This window comes from Procambarus clarkii, chromosome 38, assembly GCF_040958095.1.
Source record: "Procambarus clarkii isolate CNS0578487 chromosome 38, FALCON_Pclarkii_2.0, whole genome shotgun sequence".
NCBI classification, from domain to species: domain Eukaryota; kingdom Metazoa; phylum Arthropoda; class Malacostraca; order Decapoda; family Cambaridae; genus Procambarus; species Procambarus clarkii.
The window spans coordinates 9,576,336-9,596,462 of record NC_091187.1 but is presented as its reverse complement, the minus strand read 5'-3'; the positions used below and the strand labels follow the sequence as shown (position 1 = coordinate 9,596,462).

At 50.2% G+C, this 20,127-nt stretch overlaps 1 protein-coding gene across 3 annotated transcripts in view; it reads right to left on the bottom strand.

Moving 5' to 3' along the window:
* LOC123748482 (uncharacterized) overlaps positions 1-17,184 on the bottom strand; it is a 129,431-nt gene extending 112,247 nt beyond the window's left edge. For 2 of the 3 annotated variants that reach the window (XR_011230809.1, XM_069337686.1), the window contains exons 1-2: positions 17,144-17,184; positions 12,325-13,179 (exon numbers count right to left, since the gene is read on the bottom strand). Coding sequence is in view for 1 of the 3 variants with exons in the window: in XM_069337686.1 (XP_069193787.1) it covers positions 12,325-12,538 (214 nt within the window). In the remaining 2 variants the exon portion in view is untranslated. The remainder of the gene's footprint in view (positions 1-12,324; positions 13,180-17,143) is intronic. The other variant, XR_011230810.1, reaches the window with a different exon arrangement.
* Between the last annotated feature and the right edge of the window lie 2,943 nt (positions 17,185-20,127).

The window sequence follows — 20,127 nt, the reverse complement described above, 5'->3', positions numbered from 1 at the left end:
TTACTGTCGTTGAAAAAAAAAATCCCAAATTTATTTTCATTTTTTTTTCATTTTCAAATTACGTCCAAATTCGGCCATACGGACAAACGGCCAAAAGCGACGTTCTTTTTAAGAGGACAGGTTGGTACCTTTACCTCATCCAGGGGCCTGAATTCACGAAGCAGTTACGCAAGCACTTACTAACGTGTACATCTTTCCTCCATCATTCACGGCTTTGGTTACATTTATTAAACAGTTTACAAGCATGAAAACTTGCCAATCAACTGTTCTTATTGTTATAAACAGCCTCCAGGTGCTTCAGAGCTCATTAGTTAACTGTTTAATAATTGTAAACAAAGCCGCCAAAGATTGAGAATAGATGTATAGGTTCGTAAGTGCTTGCGTAACTACTTCGTGAATCTGGCCCCTGGGTTGTATATCCTGAGCCACCACAACAACAGCGGTTGTGCAGCAGGGTTGTATAACTCCCCCCCACACACACTTAAGTTAATAACTTAAGACATATTAAGTCCCTCAGTAGACAAAATGGAGTCAGAAGCAACCAAATAATATTTTTCATGTTTGGCATATATCCCATTTTCTATATTGAGAGAAAATGCGCTCGATCCAGCCTACAGGAAATGTTTCCAACACCGGGAATGTTTGAATAATGTATATATATGTATTTTTTCCTGCTTTATCTGTATATATATATTTTTTCCTGGACGCCAGCTGGAGAATCTCCCGCTCTCGCTTGTGTGCTATTTACAGCACTTACAACACCAGGGTTCGACTCCCGGGCTGGAATTGACATAGTGTGACATGGTTTTCCTTTCACCTCATGCCCCTGTTGGTGTTGACTATGTATATACTGGTTTATTTAGCATTTTAAGATCAGGTTACGAGAGCATTTTAAGGTCAGGTGGAGAATGTTAGGAGACGCAGCCTGCTGCGCTACGAGGACCCTTGTAACCCTCTCCCTGTGGCAGAGAGCCCTTTACCTCCCCCCACACGGTGATCACCCCCGGGTAAGCGCCCTACAGGGTCGGGGTCTATCGTTTTTTTACTCGCCTCAGAATTATTCATTGATTTTTGGGGGGATACAGTTTTAGATTTCTGCGTCGGAGCAGACACTAGAAAGACTCTGCTGGCCTAACCTCACACCAGGGGGACAGGCTGTAGGAGGACAGGCTGTAGGAGGCCAGGCTGTAGGAGGACAGGTTGTAGGAGGACAGACTGTAGGAGGACAGGTTGTAGGAGGACAGACTGTAGGAGGACAGGCTGTAGGAGGCCAGGCTGTAGGAGGACAGGTTGTAAGAAAACAGGTTGTAGGAGGACAGGCTGTAGGAGGACAAGCAGTAAAAGGCCAGGCTGTAGGAGGACAGGTTGTAGGAGGACAGGTTGTAGGAGGACAGACTGTAGGAGGACAGGCTGTAGGAGGACAGACTGTAGGAGGACAGGTTGTAGGGGGACAGGTTGTAGGAGGACAGGTTGTAGGAGGACAGACTGTAGGAGGACAGGCTGTAGGAGGACAGACTGTAGGAGGACAGGTTGTAGGGGGACAGGTTGTAGGAGGACAGGCTGTAGGAGGACAGGCTGTAGGAGGACAAGCTGTAGGAGGACAGGCTGTAGGAGGACAAGCTGTAAAAGGCCAGGCTGTAGGAGGACAGGTTGTAGGAGGACAGGCTGTAGGAGGACAGGTTGTAGGAGGACAGGCTGTAGGAAGACAGGCTGTAGGAGGACAGGTTGTAGGAGGACAGGCTGTAGGAGGACAGGTTGTAGGAGGACAGACTGTAGGAAGACAAGCTGTAAAAGGCCAGGCTGTAGGAGGACAGGTTGTAGGAGGACAGGTTGTAGGAGGACAGGTTGTAGGAGGACAGGCTGCAGGAGGACAGGCTGTAGGAGGACAGGCTGTAGGAGGACAGGCTGTAGGAGGACAGGCTGTAGGAGGACAGGCTGTAGGAGGACAGGCTGTAGGAGGACAGGCTGTAGGAGGACAGGTTGTAGGAGGACAGGCTGTAGGAGGACAGGCTGTAGGAGGACAGGCTGTAGGAGGCCAGGCTGTAGGAGGACAGGCTGTAGGAGGACAGGCTGTAGGAGGCCAGGCTGTAGGAGGACAGGCTGTAGGAGGACAGGCTGTAGGAGGACAGGTTGTAGGAAAACAGGTTGTAGAAGGACAGGCTGTAGGAGGACAGGCTGTAGGAGGCCAGGTTGTAGGAGGACAGGCTGTAGGAGGCCAGGCTGTAGGAGGCCAGGCTGTAGGAGGACAGGCTGTAGGAGGACAGGCTGTAGGAGGCCAGGCTGTAGGAGGACAGGCTGTAGGAGGACAGGCTGTAGGAGGACAGGCTGTAGGAGGACAGGTTGTAGGAGGCCAGGCTGTAGGAGGCCAGGCTGTAGGAGGACAGGTTGTAGGAGGCCAGGCTGTAGGAGGACAGGCTGTAGGAGGATAGGCTGTAGGAGGACAGGTTGTAGGAGGACAGGTTGTAAGAGGACAGGCTGTAGGAGGACAGGTTGTAGGGGGACAGGTTGTAGGAGGACAGGCTGTAGGAGGACAGGTTGTAGGAGGACAGGTTGTAGGAGGACAGGCTGTAGGAGGACAGGTTGTAAGAGGACAGGCTGTAGGAAGACAGGCTGTAGGAGGACAGGTTGTAGGAGGACAGGCTGTAGGAGGACAGGCTGTAGGAGGACAGGCTGTAGGTAGACAGGCTGTAGGAGGACAGGCTGTAGGAGGACAGGCTGTAGGAGGACAGGCTGTAGGAGGACAGGCTGTAGGAGGACAGGCTGTAGGAGAACAGGCTGTAGGAGGACAGGTTGTAGGAGGACAGGCTGTAGGAGGACAGGCTGTAGGAGGCCAGGCTGTAGGGGGACAGGCCATAGGAGAACAGGCTGTAGGCCAGGCTATAGGAGGACAGGCTGTAGGAGGACAGGTTGTAGGAGGCCAGGCTGTAGGAGGCCAGGCTGTAGGAGGACAGGTTGTAGGAGGCCAGGCTGTAGGAGGACAGGCTGTAGGAGGATAGGCTGTAGGAGGACAGGTTGTAGGAGGACAGGTTGTAAGAGGACAGGCTGTAGGAGGACAGGTTGTAGGGGGACAGGTTGTAGGAGAACAGGCTGTAGGAGGACAGGTTGTAGGAGGACAGGTTGTAGGAGGACAGGCTGTAGGAGGACAGGTTGTAAGAGGACAGGCTGTAGGAGGACAGGCTGTAGGAGGACAGGTTGTAGGAGGACAGGCTGTAGGAGGACAGGTTGTAAGAGGACAGGCTGTAGGAGGACAGGCTGTAGGTAGACAGGTGTAGGAGGACAGGCTGTAGGAGGACAGGCTGTAGGAGGACAGGCTGTAGGAGGACAGGCTGTAGGAGGACAGGCTGTAGGAGAACAGGCTGTAGGAGGACAGGTTGTAGGAGGACAGGCTGTAGGAGGACAGGCTGTAGGAGGCCAGGCTGTAGGAGGACAGGTTGTTGAAGGACAGGCTGTAGGAGGACAGGCTATAGGAGAACAGGCTGTAGGAGGCCAGGCTATAGGAGGACAGGCTGTAGGAATACAGGCTGTAGGAGGACAGGTTGTAGGAGGACAGGCTGTAGGAGGACAGGTTGTAGGAGGCCAGGCTGTAGAAGGACAGGCTGTAGGAGGACAGGCTGTAGGAGGACAAGTTATACCATTAGCCGTCCACCAAGTTTAGGATAGTACCCCCACCTTTCCCCCATTGAGTATAGTACTGTATAAGAAGGGGAAACTACACAATACTGCAGCCGGATCTTTTACTACGCTGAGTGGCGATGTTGTCCGGGGCTTGTGGTTTACACAACCGGCTCTAATTAGTGTCCGGTGTCACCGCAATGTCCGGCAGTGCGTGCACGTGTGTGTGTGTGCGTGCACGGGCATGCTTGCGTGTGTGAGCGCACGCAGAGAAATGCTTGCGTCAATACGTCCTTGTCCGCTGGGTTTGTTTACAAGTTGTTGGGTTGGCGTACGATACGGTCCAGGCGCAGACGTCCTAAACTGCGGATTTTGCTGCTAGACAAGACGAGGGATGTCCCCCCTGACACACACCTGTGTCCCCCCACTGACACGCTTCTGTAACCCCCTGACACACACTTGTCCCTCCCACCTCTGACACACACACCTGTGTCCCCCCACTGACACGCTTCTGTAACCCCCTGACACACACTTGTCCCTCCCACCTCTGACACACACCTGTCACCCACCACCGCAGAGTGCTGTCGGGATGTTGGGGAAATAGCCTGGGCTAGCAGTGTCTTTTGTACAGTCACGGGTTGGTCGAGTGGTTAAGGTACGCCAAGGTGCGTAGTGTTCCTGGCTGTCTGGGTTCGAATCCTTCTGGTGACTGGTTAAGACTGTATTAGAAGGAGAAAGAGAGTCGATTCAACAGCCTCAGAAAAACTCATCAAAGTGCAAATTAGAATAAGAGTGAATGTCCTCGTGTGAGAAAACTCATAGATGAAGAAATATTCATATATATGAATGTTATATATATTATATATTCATATATATGAAATATTTAGGTATATATGTATATATATATATGTATATATATATATATATATATATATATATATATATATATATATATATATATATATATATATATATATATATATATATATATATATATATATATATATATATAACAAAGGCCCTATTCAGTAGAGTGATAATTGCATTTTTCTGGCTGTACACAGACTGGCTGTACGATAACCCCAAGATAACCTCATGATAACCCCACGATCGCCTCAAGATAACCTCAAGATAACCCCCAAGATAACCTCAAGATAACCCCACGATAACCCCAAGATATCCCCATGATAACCTCATGATAACCCCATGATAACCTCAAGATAACCCCAAGGTAACCTCAGGATAACCTCAAGATAACCCCATGATAACCTTAAGATAACCCCAAATAACTTCAAGACAACCCCAAGATAACCTCAAGATAACCCCACAAATAACCCCAAAATAACCCCAAGATACCCACATGATAACCCCAAAATAACCCCAAGATAACCTCAAGATAACCCCAAGATATTCCTAAGATAACCACAAGATAACCCCAAAATAACCCTAAGATAGCCCCAAGATAACTCCAAAATAATCTCAAGATAATCTCAAGATAACCCCCAAGATAACCTCAAGATAACCCCAAGATAACCTCAAGATAACCCCAAGATAACCTCAAGATAACCCCCAAGATAACCTCAAGATAACCTCAAGATAACCCCAAGATAACCCCAAGATAACCTCAAGATAACCCCAAGATAACCTCAAGATAACCCCACGATAACCCCCAAGATAACCTCAAAATAACCCCAAGATAACCTCAAGATAACCTCAAGATAACCCCAAGATAACCTCAATATAACCCCAAGATAACCTCAAATAACCCCAAGATAACCTCAAGATAACCTCAATATAACCCCAAAATAACCTCAAGATCCTCAAGATAACCCCAAGATAACCCCAAAATAACCTCAAGATCCTCAAGATAACCCCAAGATAACCTCAAGATAACCCCAAAATAACCTCAAGATCCTCAAGATAACCCCAAGATAACCCCAAAATAACCTCAAGATCCTCAAGATAACCTCAATATAACCCCAAGATAACCTCAAGATAACCTCAAGATAACCTCAAGATAACCCCAAGATAACCTCAAGATAACCCCAAGATAACCTCAAGATAACCCCAAGATAATGTCGGAGAGGCTTATCCATCTGTCCTCAGCCCTGCTGCTGCCTATCCTCTAGCCAATAGCATTGATCATATGGATTTTCCATTGGCCAATTGTGGTGGCGTCTGGCCGGAAGGTCTCGGGGGCAGGATTATATTGACTGAAACAAATGATGTTGTCTCTGCGTGTTGTGGTCGATCCTTGGGTGTGTGTCTCTGTCTGTCTGTCTGTCTGTCTGGCTGTCTGTCTCTGTCTCTCTCTGTCTCTCTCTCTGTCTGTCTCTCTCTCTCTCTCTCTCTCTCTCTCTCTCTCTCTCTGTCTCTCTCTCTGTCTGTCTGTCTCTCTCTCTGTCTCTCTCTCTGTCTGTCTCTCTCTCTCTCTCTCTCTCTCTCTCTCTCTCTCTCTCTCTCTCTCTCTCTCTCAGGAACAGAAAAGGTCTAATACCTTAATGGAGTCTCCCCTCAAAACTTTAAGAGTTTTCCTTCTCAAAATTACGCATCAGGTGAGAGGGGGGCGTGGTCTAGCGGGCATGGGGGTGGTGTAGGGGGACATGGGCGTGGTCTAGGGGGCATGGGAGTGGTCTAGCGGGCATGGGAGTGGTCTAGGGGACATGGGAGTGGTCTAGGGGACATGGGAGTGGTCTAGGGGACATGGGAGTGGTCTAGGGGACATGGGAGTGGTCTAGGGGGACATGGGCGTGGTCTAGGGGACATGGGAGTGGTCTAGGGGACATGGGAGTGGTCTAGGGGACATGGGAGTGGTCTAGGGGGACATGGTACTGGTCTAGGGGACATAGGAGTGGTCTAGGGGACATGGGAGTGGTCTAGGGGACATGGGAGAGGTCTAGCGGGCATGGGAGTGGTCTAGGGGACATGGGAGTGATCTGGGGGGACATGGTACTGGTCTAGGGGACATAGGAGTGGTCTAGGGGACATGGGAGTGGTCTAGCGGGCATGGGAGTGGTATAGGGGACATGGGAGTGGTCTGGGGGGACATGGAAGTGGTCTAGCGGGCATGGGAGTGGTATAGGGGACATGGGAGTGATCTGGGGGGACATGGGAGTGGTCTAGCGGGCATGGGAGTGGTATAGGGGACATGGGAGTGGTATAGGGGACATGGGAGTGATCTAGGGGGACATGGGAGTGGTCTAGCGGGCATGGGAGTGGTATAGGGGACATGGGAGTGGTATAGGGGACATGGGAGTGATCTAGGGGGATATGGGAGTGGTCTAGCGGGCATGGGAGTGGTATAGGGGACATGGGAGTGGTCTAGGGGGACATGGGAGTGGTCTTGGGGGACATGGGAGTGATCTAGAGGGACATGGAAGTGGTCTAGGGGGACATGGGAGTGGTCTATGGGGACATGGGAGTGGTCTAGGGGACATGGGAGTGGTTTAGGGGGACATGGGAGTGGTCTAGGGGGACATGGGCGTGGTCTAGGGGGACATGGGCGTGGTCTAAAGGACATGGGAGTGGTCTAGAGGGACATGGAAGTGGCCTAGGGGGACATAGGAGTGGTCTAGGGGGACATGGGCGTGGTCTAAAGGACATGGGAGTGGTCTAGGGGGACATGGGCGTGGTCTAGGGGACATGGGAGTGGTCTAGGGGGACATGGGAGTGGTCTAGGGGGACATGGGCGTGGTCTAGGGGACATGGGAGTGGTCTAGGGGACATGGGAGTGGTCTAGGGGACATGGGAGTGATCTAGGGGACATGGGAGTGATCTAGGGGGACATGGGAGTGGTCTAGGGGACATAGGAGTGGTCTAGGGGACATGAGAGTGGTCTAGAGGACATGGGAGTGGTCTAGGGGGACATGGGCGTGGTCTAGGGGACATGGGAGTGGTCTAGAGGACATGGGAGTGGTCTAGGGGACATGGGAGTGGTCTAGGGGACATGAGAGTGGTCTAGGGGACATGGGAGTGGTCTAGGGGACATGGGAGTTGTCTAGGGGACATGGGAGTAATCTAGGGGACATGGGAGTGGTCTATGGGACATGGGAGTGGTCTAGGGGGACATGGGAGTGGTCTAGGGGACATGGGCGTGGTCTAGGGGACATGGGAGTGGTCTAGGGGGACATGGGCGTGGTCTAGGGGACATGGAAGTGGTCTAAGGGGACATGGGAGTGGTCTAGGGGGGTATGGGCGTGGTCTAAAGGACATGGGAGTGGTCTAGGGGACATGGGAGTGGTCTAGTGGACATGGGAGTGGTCTAGGGGACATGGGAGTGATCTAGGGGGACATGGGAGTGGTCTAGGGGACATGGGAGTGGTCTAGGGGACATGGGAGTGGTTTAGGGGACATGGGAGTGGTCTAGGGGACATGGGAGTGGTCTAGGGGACATGGGAGTGGTCTAGGGGACATGGGAGTGGTTTAGGGGGACATAGGAGTGGTCTAGGGGGACATGGGCGTGGTCTAAAGGACATGGGAGTGGTCTAGGGGGACATGGGCGTGGTCTAGGGGACATGGGAGTGGTCTAGGGGGACATGGGAGTGGTCTAGGGGGACATGGGCGTGGTCTAGGGGACATGGGAGTGGTCTAGGGGACATGGGAGTGGTCTAGGGGACATGGGAGTGATCTAGGGGACATGGGAGTGATCTAGGGGGACATGGGAGTGGTCTAGGGGACATAGGAGTGGTCTAGGGGACATGGGAGTGGTCTAGAGGGACATGGGAGTGGTCTAGGGGGACATGGGAGTGGTCAAGGGGACACAGGGAGTGGTCTAGGAGACATGGGAGTGTTCTAGGCCGACATGGGAGTGGTCTAGGGGACATGGGAGTGGTCTAGGGGACATGGGAGTGGTCTAGGGGACATGGGCGTGGTCTAGGGTGGACATAGAACACGCGAGTCTACAGAAGCAACAATGTCAACAATGCTAGCGGGCGAGCCTCTTCCTCAACTAGGGTCAACGTGCGAGTCTACAGAAGCAACAATGTCAACAATGCTAGCGGGCGAGCCTCTTCCTCAACTAGGGTCAACATGCGAGTCTACAGAAGCAACAATGTCAACAATGCTAGCGGGCGAGCCTCTTCCTCAACTAGGGTCAACGTGCGAGTCTACAGAAGCAACAATGTCAACAATGCTAGCGGGCGAGCCTCTTCCTCAACTAGGGTCAACGTGCGAGTCTACAGAAGCAACAATGTCAACAATGCTAGCGGGCGAGCCTCTTCCTCAACTAGGGTCAACATGCGAGTCTACAGAAGCAACAATGTCAACAATGCTAGCGGGCGAGCCTCTTCCTCAACTAGGGTCAACGTGCGAGTCTACAGAAGCAACAATGTCAACAATGCTAGTGGGCGAGCCTCTTCCTCAACTAGGGTCAACACGCGAGTCTACAGAAGCAACAATGTCAACAATGCTAGCGGGCGAGCCTCTTCCTCAACTAGGGTCAACGTGCGAGTCTACAGAAGCAACAATGTCAACAATGCTAGCGGGCGAGCCTCTTCCTCAACTAGGGTCAACATGCGAGTCTACAGAAGCAACAATGTCAACAATGCTAGCGGGCGAGCCTCTTCCTCAACTAGGGTCAACGTGCGAGTCTACAGAAGCAACAATGTCAACAATTCTAGCGGGCGAGCCTCTTCCTCAACTAGGGTCAACGTGCGAGTCTACAGAAGCAACAATGTCAACAATGCTAGCGGGCGAGCCTCTTCCTCAACTAGGGTCAACATGCGAGTCTACAGAAGCAACAATGTCAACAATGCTAGCGGGCGAGCCTCTTCCTCAACTAGGGTCAACGTGCGAGTCTACAGAAGCAACAATGTCAACAATGCTAGTGGGCGAGCCTCTTCCTCAACTAGGGTCAACACGCGAGTCTACAGAAGCAACAATGTCAACAATGCTAGCGGGCGAGCCTCTTCCTCAACTAGGGTCAACGTGCGAGTCTACAGAAGCAACAATGTCAACAATGCTAGCGGGCGAGCCTCTTCCTCAACTGGGGTCAACACGCGAGTCTTCAGAAGCAACAATGTCAACAATGCTAGCGGGCGAGCCTCTTCCTCAACTAGGGTCAACACGCGAGTCTACAGAAGCAACAATGTCAACAATGCTAGTGGGCGAGCCTCTTCCTCAACTAGGGTCAACACGCGAGTCAACAGAAGCAACAATGTCAACAATGCTAGCGGGCGAGCCTCTTCCTCAACTGGGGTCAACACGCGAGTCTACAGAAGCAACAATGTCAACAATGCTAGTGGGCGAGCCTCTTCCTCAACTAGGGTCAACACGCGAGTCTACAGAAGCAACAATGTCAACAATGCTAGCGGGCGAGCCCCTTCCTCAACTGGGGTCAACACGCGAGTCTACAGAAGCAACAATGTCAACAATGCTAGCGGGCGAGCCTCTTCCTCAACTAGGGTCAACGTGCGAGTCTACAGAAGCAACAATGTCAACAATGCTAGCGGGCGAGCCTCTTCCTCAACTGGGGTCAACACGCGAGTCTACAGAAGCAACAATGTCAACAATGCTAGCGGGCGAGCCTCTTCCTCAACTAGGGTCAACACGCGAGTCTACAGAAGCAACAATGTCAACAATGCTAGCGGGCGAGCCTCTTCCTCAACTGGGGTCAACACGCGAGTCTACAGAAGCAACATTGTCAACAATGCTAGCGGGCGAGCCTCTTCCTCAACTAGGGTCAACACGCGAGTCTACAGAAGCAACAATGTCAACAATGCTAGCGGGCGAGCCTCTTCCTCAACTGGGGTCAACACGCGAGTCTACAGAAGCAACAATGTCAACAATGCTAGCGGGCGAGCCTCTTCCTCAACTAGGGTCAACACGCGAGTCTACAGAAGCAACAATGTCAACAATGCTAGTGGGCGAGCCTCTTCCTCAACTAGGGTCAACACGCGAGTCTACAGAAGCAACAATGTCAACAATGCTAGCGGGCGAGCCTCTTCCTGGTCAAATAACTTTACTCCTCCATAAATTGCGGTAATTGCGTTGTTTAGTCGGTTTCTGCGGTAACTACTCTCTGCGGGGCCGTAATTACTTGGCGGGTAATTGTTTTGGCCCCTTGACACAACCACTTGACACCCTTGACACAACCACTTGACACCCTTGACACAACCACTTGACACCCTTGACACAACCACTTGACACCCTTGACACAACCACTTGACACCCTTGACACAACCACTTGACACCCTTGACACAACCACTGGTCTTGACACCCTTGACACAACCACTGGTCTTGACACCCTTGACACAACCACTTGACACCTTTGATACAACCACTTGACACCTTTGATACAACCACTGGTCTTGACACCCTTGACACAACCACTGGTCTTGACACCCTTGACACAACCACTTGACACCCTTGACACAACCACTGGTCTTGACACCCTTGACACAACCACTTGACACCTTTGATACAACCACTGTTCTTGACACCCTTGACACAACCACTGGTCTTGACACCCTTGACACAACCACTTGACACCTTTGACACAACCACTGGTCTTGACACCCTTGACACAACCACTTGACACCCTTGACACAACCACTGGTCTTGACACCCTTGACACAACCACTGGTCTTGACACCCTTGACACAACCACTTGACACCCTTGACACAACCACTTGACACCCTTGACACAACTACTGCTCTTGACACCCTTGACACAACCACTTGACACCCTTGACACAACTACTGCTCTTGACACCCTTGACACAAACACTGGTCTTGACACCCTTGACACAACCACTGCTCTTGACACCCTTGACACAAACACTGGTCTTGACACCCTTGACACAACCACTTGACACCCTTGACACAACTACTGCTCTTGACACCCTTGACACAACCACTTGACACCCTTGACACAACCACTTGACACCCTTGACACAACCACTGGTCTTGACACCCTTGACACAACCACTTGACACCTTTGATACAACCACTGTTCTTGACACCCTTGACACAACCACTGGTCTTGACACCCTTGACACAACCACTTGACACCTTTGACACAACCACTGGTCTTGACACCCTTGACACAACCACTTGACACCCTTGACACAACCACTTGACACCCTTGACACAACCACTGGTCTTGACACCCTTGACACAACCACTGGTCTTGACACCCTTGACACAACCACTTGACACCCTTGACACAACCACTTGACACCCTTGACACAACTACTGCTCTTGACACCCTTGACACAAACACTGGTCTTGACACCCTTGACACAACCACTGCTCTTGACACCCTTGACACAAACACTGGTCTTGACACCCTTGACACAACCACTTGACACCCTTGACACAACTACTGCTCTTGACACCCTTGACACAAACACTGGTCTTGACACCCTTGACACAACCACTGGTCTTGACACCCTTGACACAACCACTTGACACCCTTGACACAACCACTGGTCTTGACCACTGCTGCCTTCACGAGATAACCTCAAGATAACCCCAAGATAACCCCACGATAACCTCAAGATAATCACAAGATAACCTCAAGATAACCCCACGATAACCCCAAGATAACCAGTGCTGCCTTCACAAGATAGCCTAGCGTGATCCCAATATACACACATGAGTAATGATACATAAAACACACATACAACACTATGTATACGCTGGTATTCATACCAGGTTGATGTATACGGTATTAATGACGATGGCGGGGGGGGGAGGGGGGTTATACTCACCATGTGTGGGGGGTTGTGAGGTGGATGATGAGGAGGTGGAGGTGACTGTGAGATAGTGAGGGGGAGGAGGCGGGGCCGAGTCGCAACACTCCCGGTCCGGGAGTTCGCTGCTTGCCGCCATGCTTGCCCCTATTCCTACTACGACCACAAGAATCTTCTGCCATCTTCTCCGGCTGCGGGGCGTAGGTTTCCACGGGGTTCGTATCTCCCTCATGTTCCGCCCCTACACCTGCAGGCGCAGCTAGCTGACTCTTTAGATGTCTGGGGGTAGCGGGTGTGTGCACGAGGCTTCACACCTGCAGGCAGCGTGTGGCGCCGCTCATATCTCGCAATGACAGCAGGTTTGGAGTCCCTGTGGCTTCCACAGCCTCATACATCGTGCCCTTCACCTCCAGTCCCAGGCACACCTCGCCTTTGAGGACTTCACTCGCCCATTAACACCCAAATTTCATCAATCATTAGCCCTCAAAAATACCATTTTCTGCGCCATTTCATCCAAAAGCACTATAGACAAATTTTGTCTCCTTCGGAAGCAAATCAGACGAGGCTTCTCCTCGAATTCCGTCTAACTGTTTATTCTTGCGTCATTGCGTCATTACCAGCGTCTTTATAACATCTCGTAGCATCATTCTACACGATTATAATAAGTATATATTATTATCATAGTCTAGCCTCCAACGAAGAATTTTTTTCGATATTTGAACTCAATATTCAATTTTTAGCTTATTCTTATATCTCTTAACACACTATTATTCTCGCGTCACTAAATGACGCAAGGCTGCGTCACTACAGTTGGTTTGATTTGCGTCACTATATCAACTATCAGCTGCTCGCCACAACAGTTCTTTGAATCACCTGAACAAATTAATAACAAATGTTACAAACACGTTTCTTCTTTACGAATTTGTATATAAATATTGCCACTAGTTGTGCCTGAAGCCCCAGACTGACTGAAGCACCAGACTGACTGAAGCACCAGACTGACTGAAGCACCAGACTGACTGAAGCACCAGAATGAAGCACCAGACTGTCTGAAGCACCAGACTGACTGAAGCACAAGACTGACTGAAGCACCAGACTGACTGAAGCACCAGATTGACTGAAGCACCAGATTGACTGAAGCACCAGACTGACTGAAGCACCAGACTGAAGCATCAGACTGAAGCACCAGACTGACTGAAGCACAAGACTGACTGAAGCACCAGACTGACTGAAGCACCAGATTGACTGAAGCACCAGACTGACTGAAGCACCAGACTGACTGAAGCACCAGATTGACTGAAGCACCAGACTGACTGAAGCACCAGAATGAAGCACCAGACTGTCTGAAGCACCAGACTGACTGAAGCACAAGACTGACTGAAGCACCAGACTGACTGAAGCACCAGATTGACTGAAGCACCAGATTGACTGAAGCACCAGACTGACTGAAGCACCAGACTGAAGCATCAGACTGAAGCACCAGACTGACTGAAGCACAAGACTGACTGAAGCACAAGACTGACTGAAGCACCAGACTGACTGAAGCACCAGACTGACTGAAGCATCAGACTGTCTGAAGCACCAGACTGACTGAAGCACAAGACTGACTGAATCACCAGATTGACTGAAGCACCAGACTGACTGAAGCACCAGACTGACTGAAGCACCAGACTGACTGAAGCACCAGACTGTCTGAAGCACAAGACTGACTGAAGCACCAGACTGACTGAAGCACCAGACTGACTGAAGCACCAGACTGACTGAAGCACCAGGCTGACTGAAGCACCAGACTGACTGAACCATCAGACTGACTGAAGCACCAGATTGACTGAAGCACCAGACTGACTAAAGCACCAGACTGACTGAAACACCAGACTGAAGCACCAGACTGTCTGAAGCACCAGACTGACTGAAGCACCAGACTGACTGAAGCACCAGACTGTCTGAAGCACAAGACTGACTGAAGCACCAGACTGACTGATGCACCAGACTGTCTGAAGCACCAGACTGTCTGAAGCACCAGACTGTCTGAAGCACAAGACTGACTGAGCACCAGATTGACTGAAGCACCAGGCTGACTGAAGCACCAGACTGACTGAACCATCAGACTGACTGAAGCACCAGATTGACTGAAGCACCAGATTGACTGAAGCACCAGACTGACTGAAGCACCAGACTGAAGCATCAGACTGAAGCACCAGACTGACTGAAGCACAAGACTGACTGAAGCACCAGACTGACTGAAGCACCAGATTGACTGAAGCACCAGACTGACTGAAGCACCAGACTGACTGAAGCACCAGATTGACTGAAGCACCAGACTGACTGAAGCACCAGAATGAAGCACCAGACTGTCTGAAGCACCAGACTGACTGAAGCACAAGACTGACTGAAGCACCAGACTGACTGAAGCACCAGATTGACTGAAGCACCAGATTGACTGAAGCACCAGACTGACTGAAGCACCAGACTGAAGCATCAGACTGAAGCACCAGACTGACTGAAGCACAAGACTGACTGAAGCACAAGACTGACTGAAGCACCAGACTGACTGAAGCACCAGACTGACTGAAGCATCAGACTGTCTGAAGCACCAGACTGACTGAAGCACAAGACTGACTGAATCACCAGATTGACTGAAGCACCAGACTGACTGAAGCACCAGACTGACTGAAGCACCAGACTGACTGAAGCACCAGACTGTCTGAAGCACAAGACTGACTGAAGCACCAGACTGACTGAAGCACCAGACTGACTGAAGCACCAGACTGACTGAAGCACCAGGCTGACTGAAGCACCAGACTGACTGAACCATCAGACTGACTGAAGCACCAGATTGACTGAAGCACCAGACTGACTAAAGCACCAGACTGACTGAAACACCAGACTGAAGCACCAGACTGTCTGAAGCACCAGACTGAAGCACCAGACTGACTGAAGCACCAGGCTGACTGAAGCACCAGACTGTCTGAAGCACAAGACTGACTGAAGCACCAGACTGACTGATGCACCAGACTGTCTGAAGCACCAGACTGTCTGAAGCACCAGACTGTCTGAAGCACAAGACTGACTGAGCACCAGATTGACTGAAGCACCAGGCTGACTGAAGCACCAGACTGACTGAACCATCAGACTGACTGAAGCACCAGACTGACTGAAGCACCAGACTGACTAAAGCACCAGACTGACTGAAGCACCAGACTGAAGCACCAGACTGTCTGAAGCACCAGACTGAAGCACTAGACTGACTGAAGCACAAGACTGACTGAAGCACCAGACTGACTGATGCACCAGACTGTCTGAAGCACCAGACTGTCTGAAGCACCAGACTGTCTGAAGCACCAGACTGACTGAAGCACCAGACTGACTGATGCACCAGACTGTCTGAAGCACCAGACTGTCTGAAGCACCAGACTGTCTGAAGCACCAGACTGACTGAAGCACCAGACTGTCTGAAGCACCAGACTGTCTGAAGCACCAGACTGTCTGAAGCACAAGACTGACTGAAGCACCAGACTGTCTGAAGCACCAGACTGACTGAAGCACCAGACTGTCTGAAGCACCAGACTGCCTGAAGCACCAGACTGTCTGAAGCACCAGACTGACTGAAGCACCAGACTGTCTGAAGCACCAGACTGTCTGAAGCACCAGACTGTCTGAAGCACCAGACTGTCTGAAGCACCAGACTGTCTGAAGCACCAGACTGTCTGAAGCACAAGACTGACTGAAGCACCAGACTGACTGAAGCACCAGACTGTCTGAAGCACCAGACTGTCTGAAGCACCAGACTGTCTGAAGCACCAGACTGACTGAAGCACCAGACTGTCTGAAGCACCAGACTGACTGAAGCACCAGACTGTCTGAAGCACCAGACTGTCTGAAGCACCAGACTGACTGAAGCACCAGACTGTCTGAAGCACCAGACTGTCTGAAGCACAAGACTGACTGAAGCACCAGACTGACTGATGCACCAGACTGACTGAAGTACCAGACTGACTGAAGCACCAGACTGTCTGAAGCACAAGACTGACTGAAGCACCAGACTGACTGATGCACCAGACTGACTGAAGCACCAGACTGTCTGAAGCACAAGACTGACTGAAGCACCAGACTGTCTGAAGCACCAGACTGACTGAAGCACCAGACTGACTGAAGCACCAGGCTATCTGAAGCACCAGGCTGACTGAAGCACCAGACTGACTGAAGCACCAGATTGACTGAAGCACCAGGCTGACTGAAGCACCAGACTGACTGAAGCACCAGACTGACTGAAGCACCAGACTGATTGAAGCACCAGACTGACTGAAGCACCAGCCTGACGGCCTGAAAGCAGTCTTCAGGAGAGACGGTCAGGCCCACCAAGGGCGTTCTGGCGCCAGAATCCGGATCTTGAGAGCCAGAATCCGGATCTTGAGAGCCAGAATCCGGATCTTGAGAGCCAGAATCCGGATCTTGAGAGATATAATATGATCCTTGATGGAGAGTCTTGGGGCTGGTCAGCCTAGACCAGTAATATCAGTCTCGTTTACATAATAAACTGTTAAGTTACTGCAACGCCACTTATATCCGCACTTAATTAAGTATGCTCAACTTGTCGTAACTTATAAGCTTTGCGCTTAAGAGCTTCCCAACATAGAACAAAATCGTTAACGTAAAGCAAGTGACTGTGCCATTCAAGATATCACGATATATTAAAGTCTATGAGTTGATTCCAAGAACTTAGAGCCGCGGGGGACTCTATATCCCCATGCAGTCCCAGGGGACCCGTGTCCCGTGGCGGGATATCCCGCGGGAACGCCCAAAAGGTTCCGCTGAAGGAGTGGGTGGGGGGAAGAACCTGGAGCGAGAGCGACGCGACCGCCCGCGACCACGTCTGAGAGGTGACTGAATGTCAACACGGCGGCCCCGCCCTACAACCGACCCAAACATGTCTCCCCTTACCTGCGTCAGGAGGGCGTGGTGACGGGCGGAGCTGCTTTCACCCCTGATGCTCCTGTTCACCCTAGCAGTCATTAGGTACCTTCTCCCCTCACCTGCGTCAGGAGGGCGTGGTGACGGGCGGAGCTGCTTTCACCCCTGATGCACCTGTTCACCCTAGCAGCAGTCAATAGGTACCTGGGAGTTTTAGACAGCTGCTGCTTCCTGGGGATGAGTAGCACAACGGTGGAGGCCCGGGCCGCGAAATCATCTCAAGATAACCCTCAAGATAACCCCAAGATTACCTCTATATAACCCCCAAAATAACCTCATGATAACCCTAAACTGCCACCAAATCATCTCAATTTAACCCCAAGTTATCCTCAAGATAACCACAAGATAACCTCATGATAACCCTAAACTGCCACCAAATCATCTCAATTTAACCCCCAAGTTATCCTCAAGATAACCACAAGATTACCTCATGATAACCCTAAACTTCCACCAAATCATCTCAAGATAACCCCAAGTTATCCTCAAGATAACCCTAAGATAACCTCATGATAACCCCAAGATAACCTCATGATAACCCTAAACTGCCCCAAATCATCTAAAGATAACCCTAAGAAAACCTGAAGATAATCTCATGATAACCAGAAGATAGCCCACACGATAATCACAAGATAATCTCATGATAACCCCCAAGATTACGTCAAGATAACTTCCAGATAACTCAAAGATAACCTAAAGATAACCCTCAAGATAACCTCAAGATAACCACGAGATAACCTCAAGATAACCCTATGATAACCTGAGGATTACCCTGAGATAATTTCAAGATAACCTCATAATAACCACAAGATAACCTCTAGATAACCCTAAGATAACTTCAATATAACCCAAGATAACCTCAAGATAAACCTAAGATAACCTAAAGATAACCCCCAAGATAAACTTAAGATAACCCCAAAATAACCACAAGATAACCTCAAGATAACCCAAGATAACCACAAGATAGCCCCAAGATAACCTCAAGATAACTCGGGATATCCTCAAGATAACCCAAAGATAACCTCTAGATTACCCTCAAGATAACCCTAAAATAACCTCAATATAACCCAAGATAACCTCAAGATAAACCTAAGATAACCCCGAGATAACCACAAGATAATCCCAAGATAACCACAAGATAACCCGCAAGATAACCACGAGACAACCTCAAGATAACCCGCAAGATAACCCTCAAGATAACCCGCAAGATAACCCTCAAGATAACCCCAAGATAAACCTCAAGATAACCCCAAGATAAACCTCAAGATAACCCCAAGATAAACCTCAAGATAACCCCAAGATAAACCTCAAGATAACCCCAAGATAACCCACCAATATTCGGACAGTCTCCAATTTTTCCAGTTATTGAAAAAATGGTGGAAATGAAAAATAATAATTCCTTCAATGTATATATTTTCTTCTATGTTAAACTGACTTAGGCAAATTCACAATTTTTTATATATTCATTAAAAAATTGTATTCATTTTTATGCAGATTTTGACTAAAATAAAAGTTTAATTTCGCACTGGAGGAAAGATTTCATTTTCCACCTGACGGATGAGCTATGGTACCTTGCTTCCTTGAGGTGCTTCCGGGGCTTAGTGTCCCCGCGGCCCGGTCGTCTGGTAAGATATCATTATTTGTTATTGTTTTGTAGAAGCGCTTTGAGACACCATGAGGACCGTGTGAGCAGCAGCCCGTGGCAGCTGTCTAACTCCCAGGTACCTATTGACTGCTAGGTGAACAGGGCCATCAGGCTGAAAGAAACTGCCCATTTTTTCCGCCTCCGTCGGGGATGGAACCCGGAATCTCAGGACTACGAATCCCGAGTGCTGTCCACTGAGCCGTCAGGCTCCTCCCATTCTTCTTTGGCATTTGTTAAAATGGTAACGCTGCATGGGTAACAGCTTCTCCTCCATATTGACCTGCTGCATGGGTAACAGCTTCTCCCCCCATATAGACCTGCTGCATGGGTAACAGCTTCTCCCCCCATATTGACCTGCTGCATGGGTAACAGCTTCTCCCCCCATATAGACCTGCTGCATGGGTAACAGCTTCTCCCCCCATATAGACCTGCTGCATGGGTAACAGCTTCTCCATATAGACCTGCTGCATGGGTAACAGCTTCTCCATATAGACCTGCTGCATGGGTAACAGCTTCTCCCTCCATATAGACCTGCTGCATGGGTAACAGCTTCTCCTCCATATTGACCTGCTGCATGGGTAACAGCTTCTCCTCCATATTGACCTGCTGCATGGGTAACAGCTTCTCCTCCATATCGACCTGCTGCATGGGTAACAGCTTCTCCTCCATATTGACCTGCTGCATGGGTAACAGCTTCTCCTCCATATTGACCTGCTGCATGGGTAACAGCTTCTCCACCATATAGACCTGCTGCATGGGTAACAGCTTCTCCACCATATAGACCTGCTGCATGGGTAACAGCTTCTCCCTCCATATTGACCTGCTGCATGGGTAACAGCTTCTCCCTCCATATTGACCTGCTGCATGGGTAACAGCTTCTCCTCCATATTGACCTGCTGCATGGGTAACAGCTTATCCCTCCATATTGACCTGCTGCATGGGTAACAGCTTATCCCTCCATATTGACCTGCTGCATGGGTAACAGCTTCTCCACCATATAGACCTGCTGCATGGGTAACAGCTTCTCCTCCATATTGATCTGCTGCATGGGTAACAGCTTATCCCTCCATATTGATCTGCTGCATGGGTAACAGCTTATCCCTCCATATTGATCTGCTGCATGGGTAACAGCTTCTCCCTCCATATCAACCTGCTGCATGGGTAACAGCTTATCCCTCCATATTGATCTGCTGCATGGGTAACAGCTT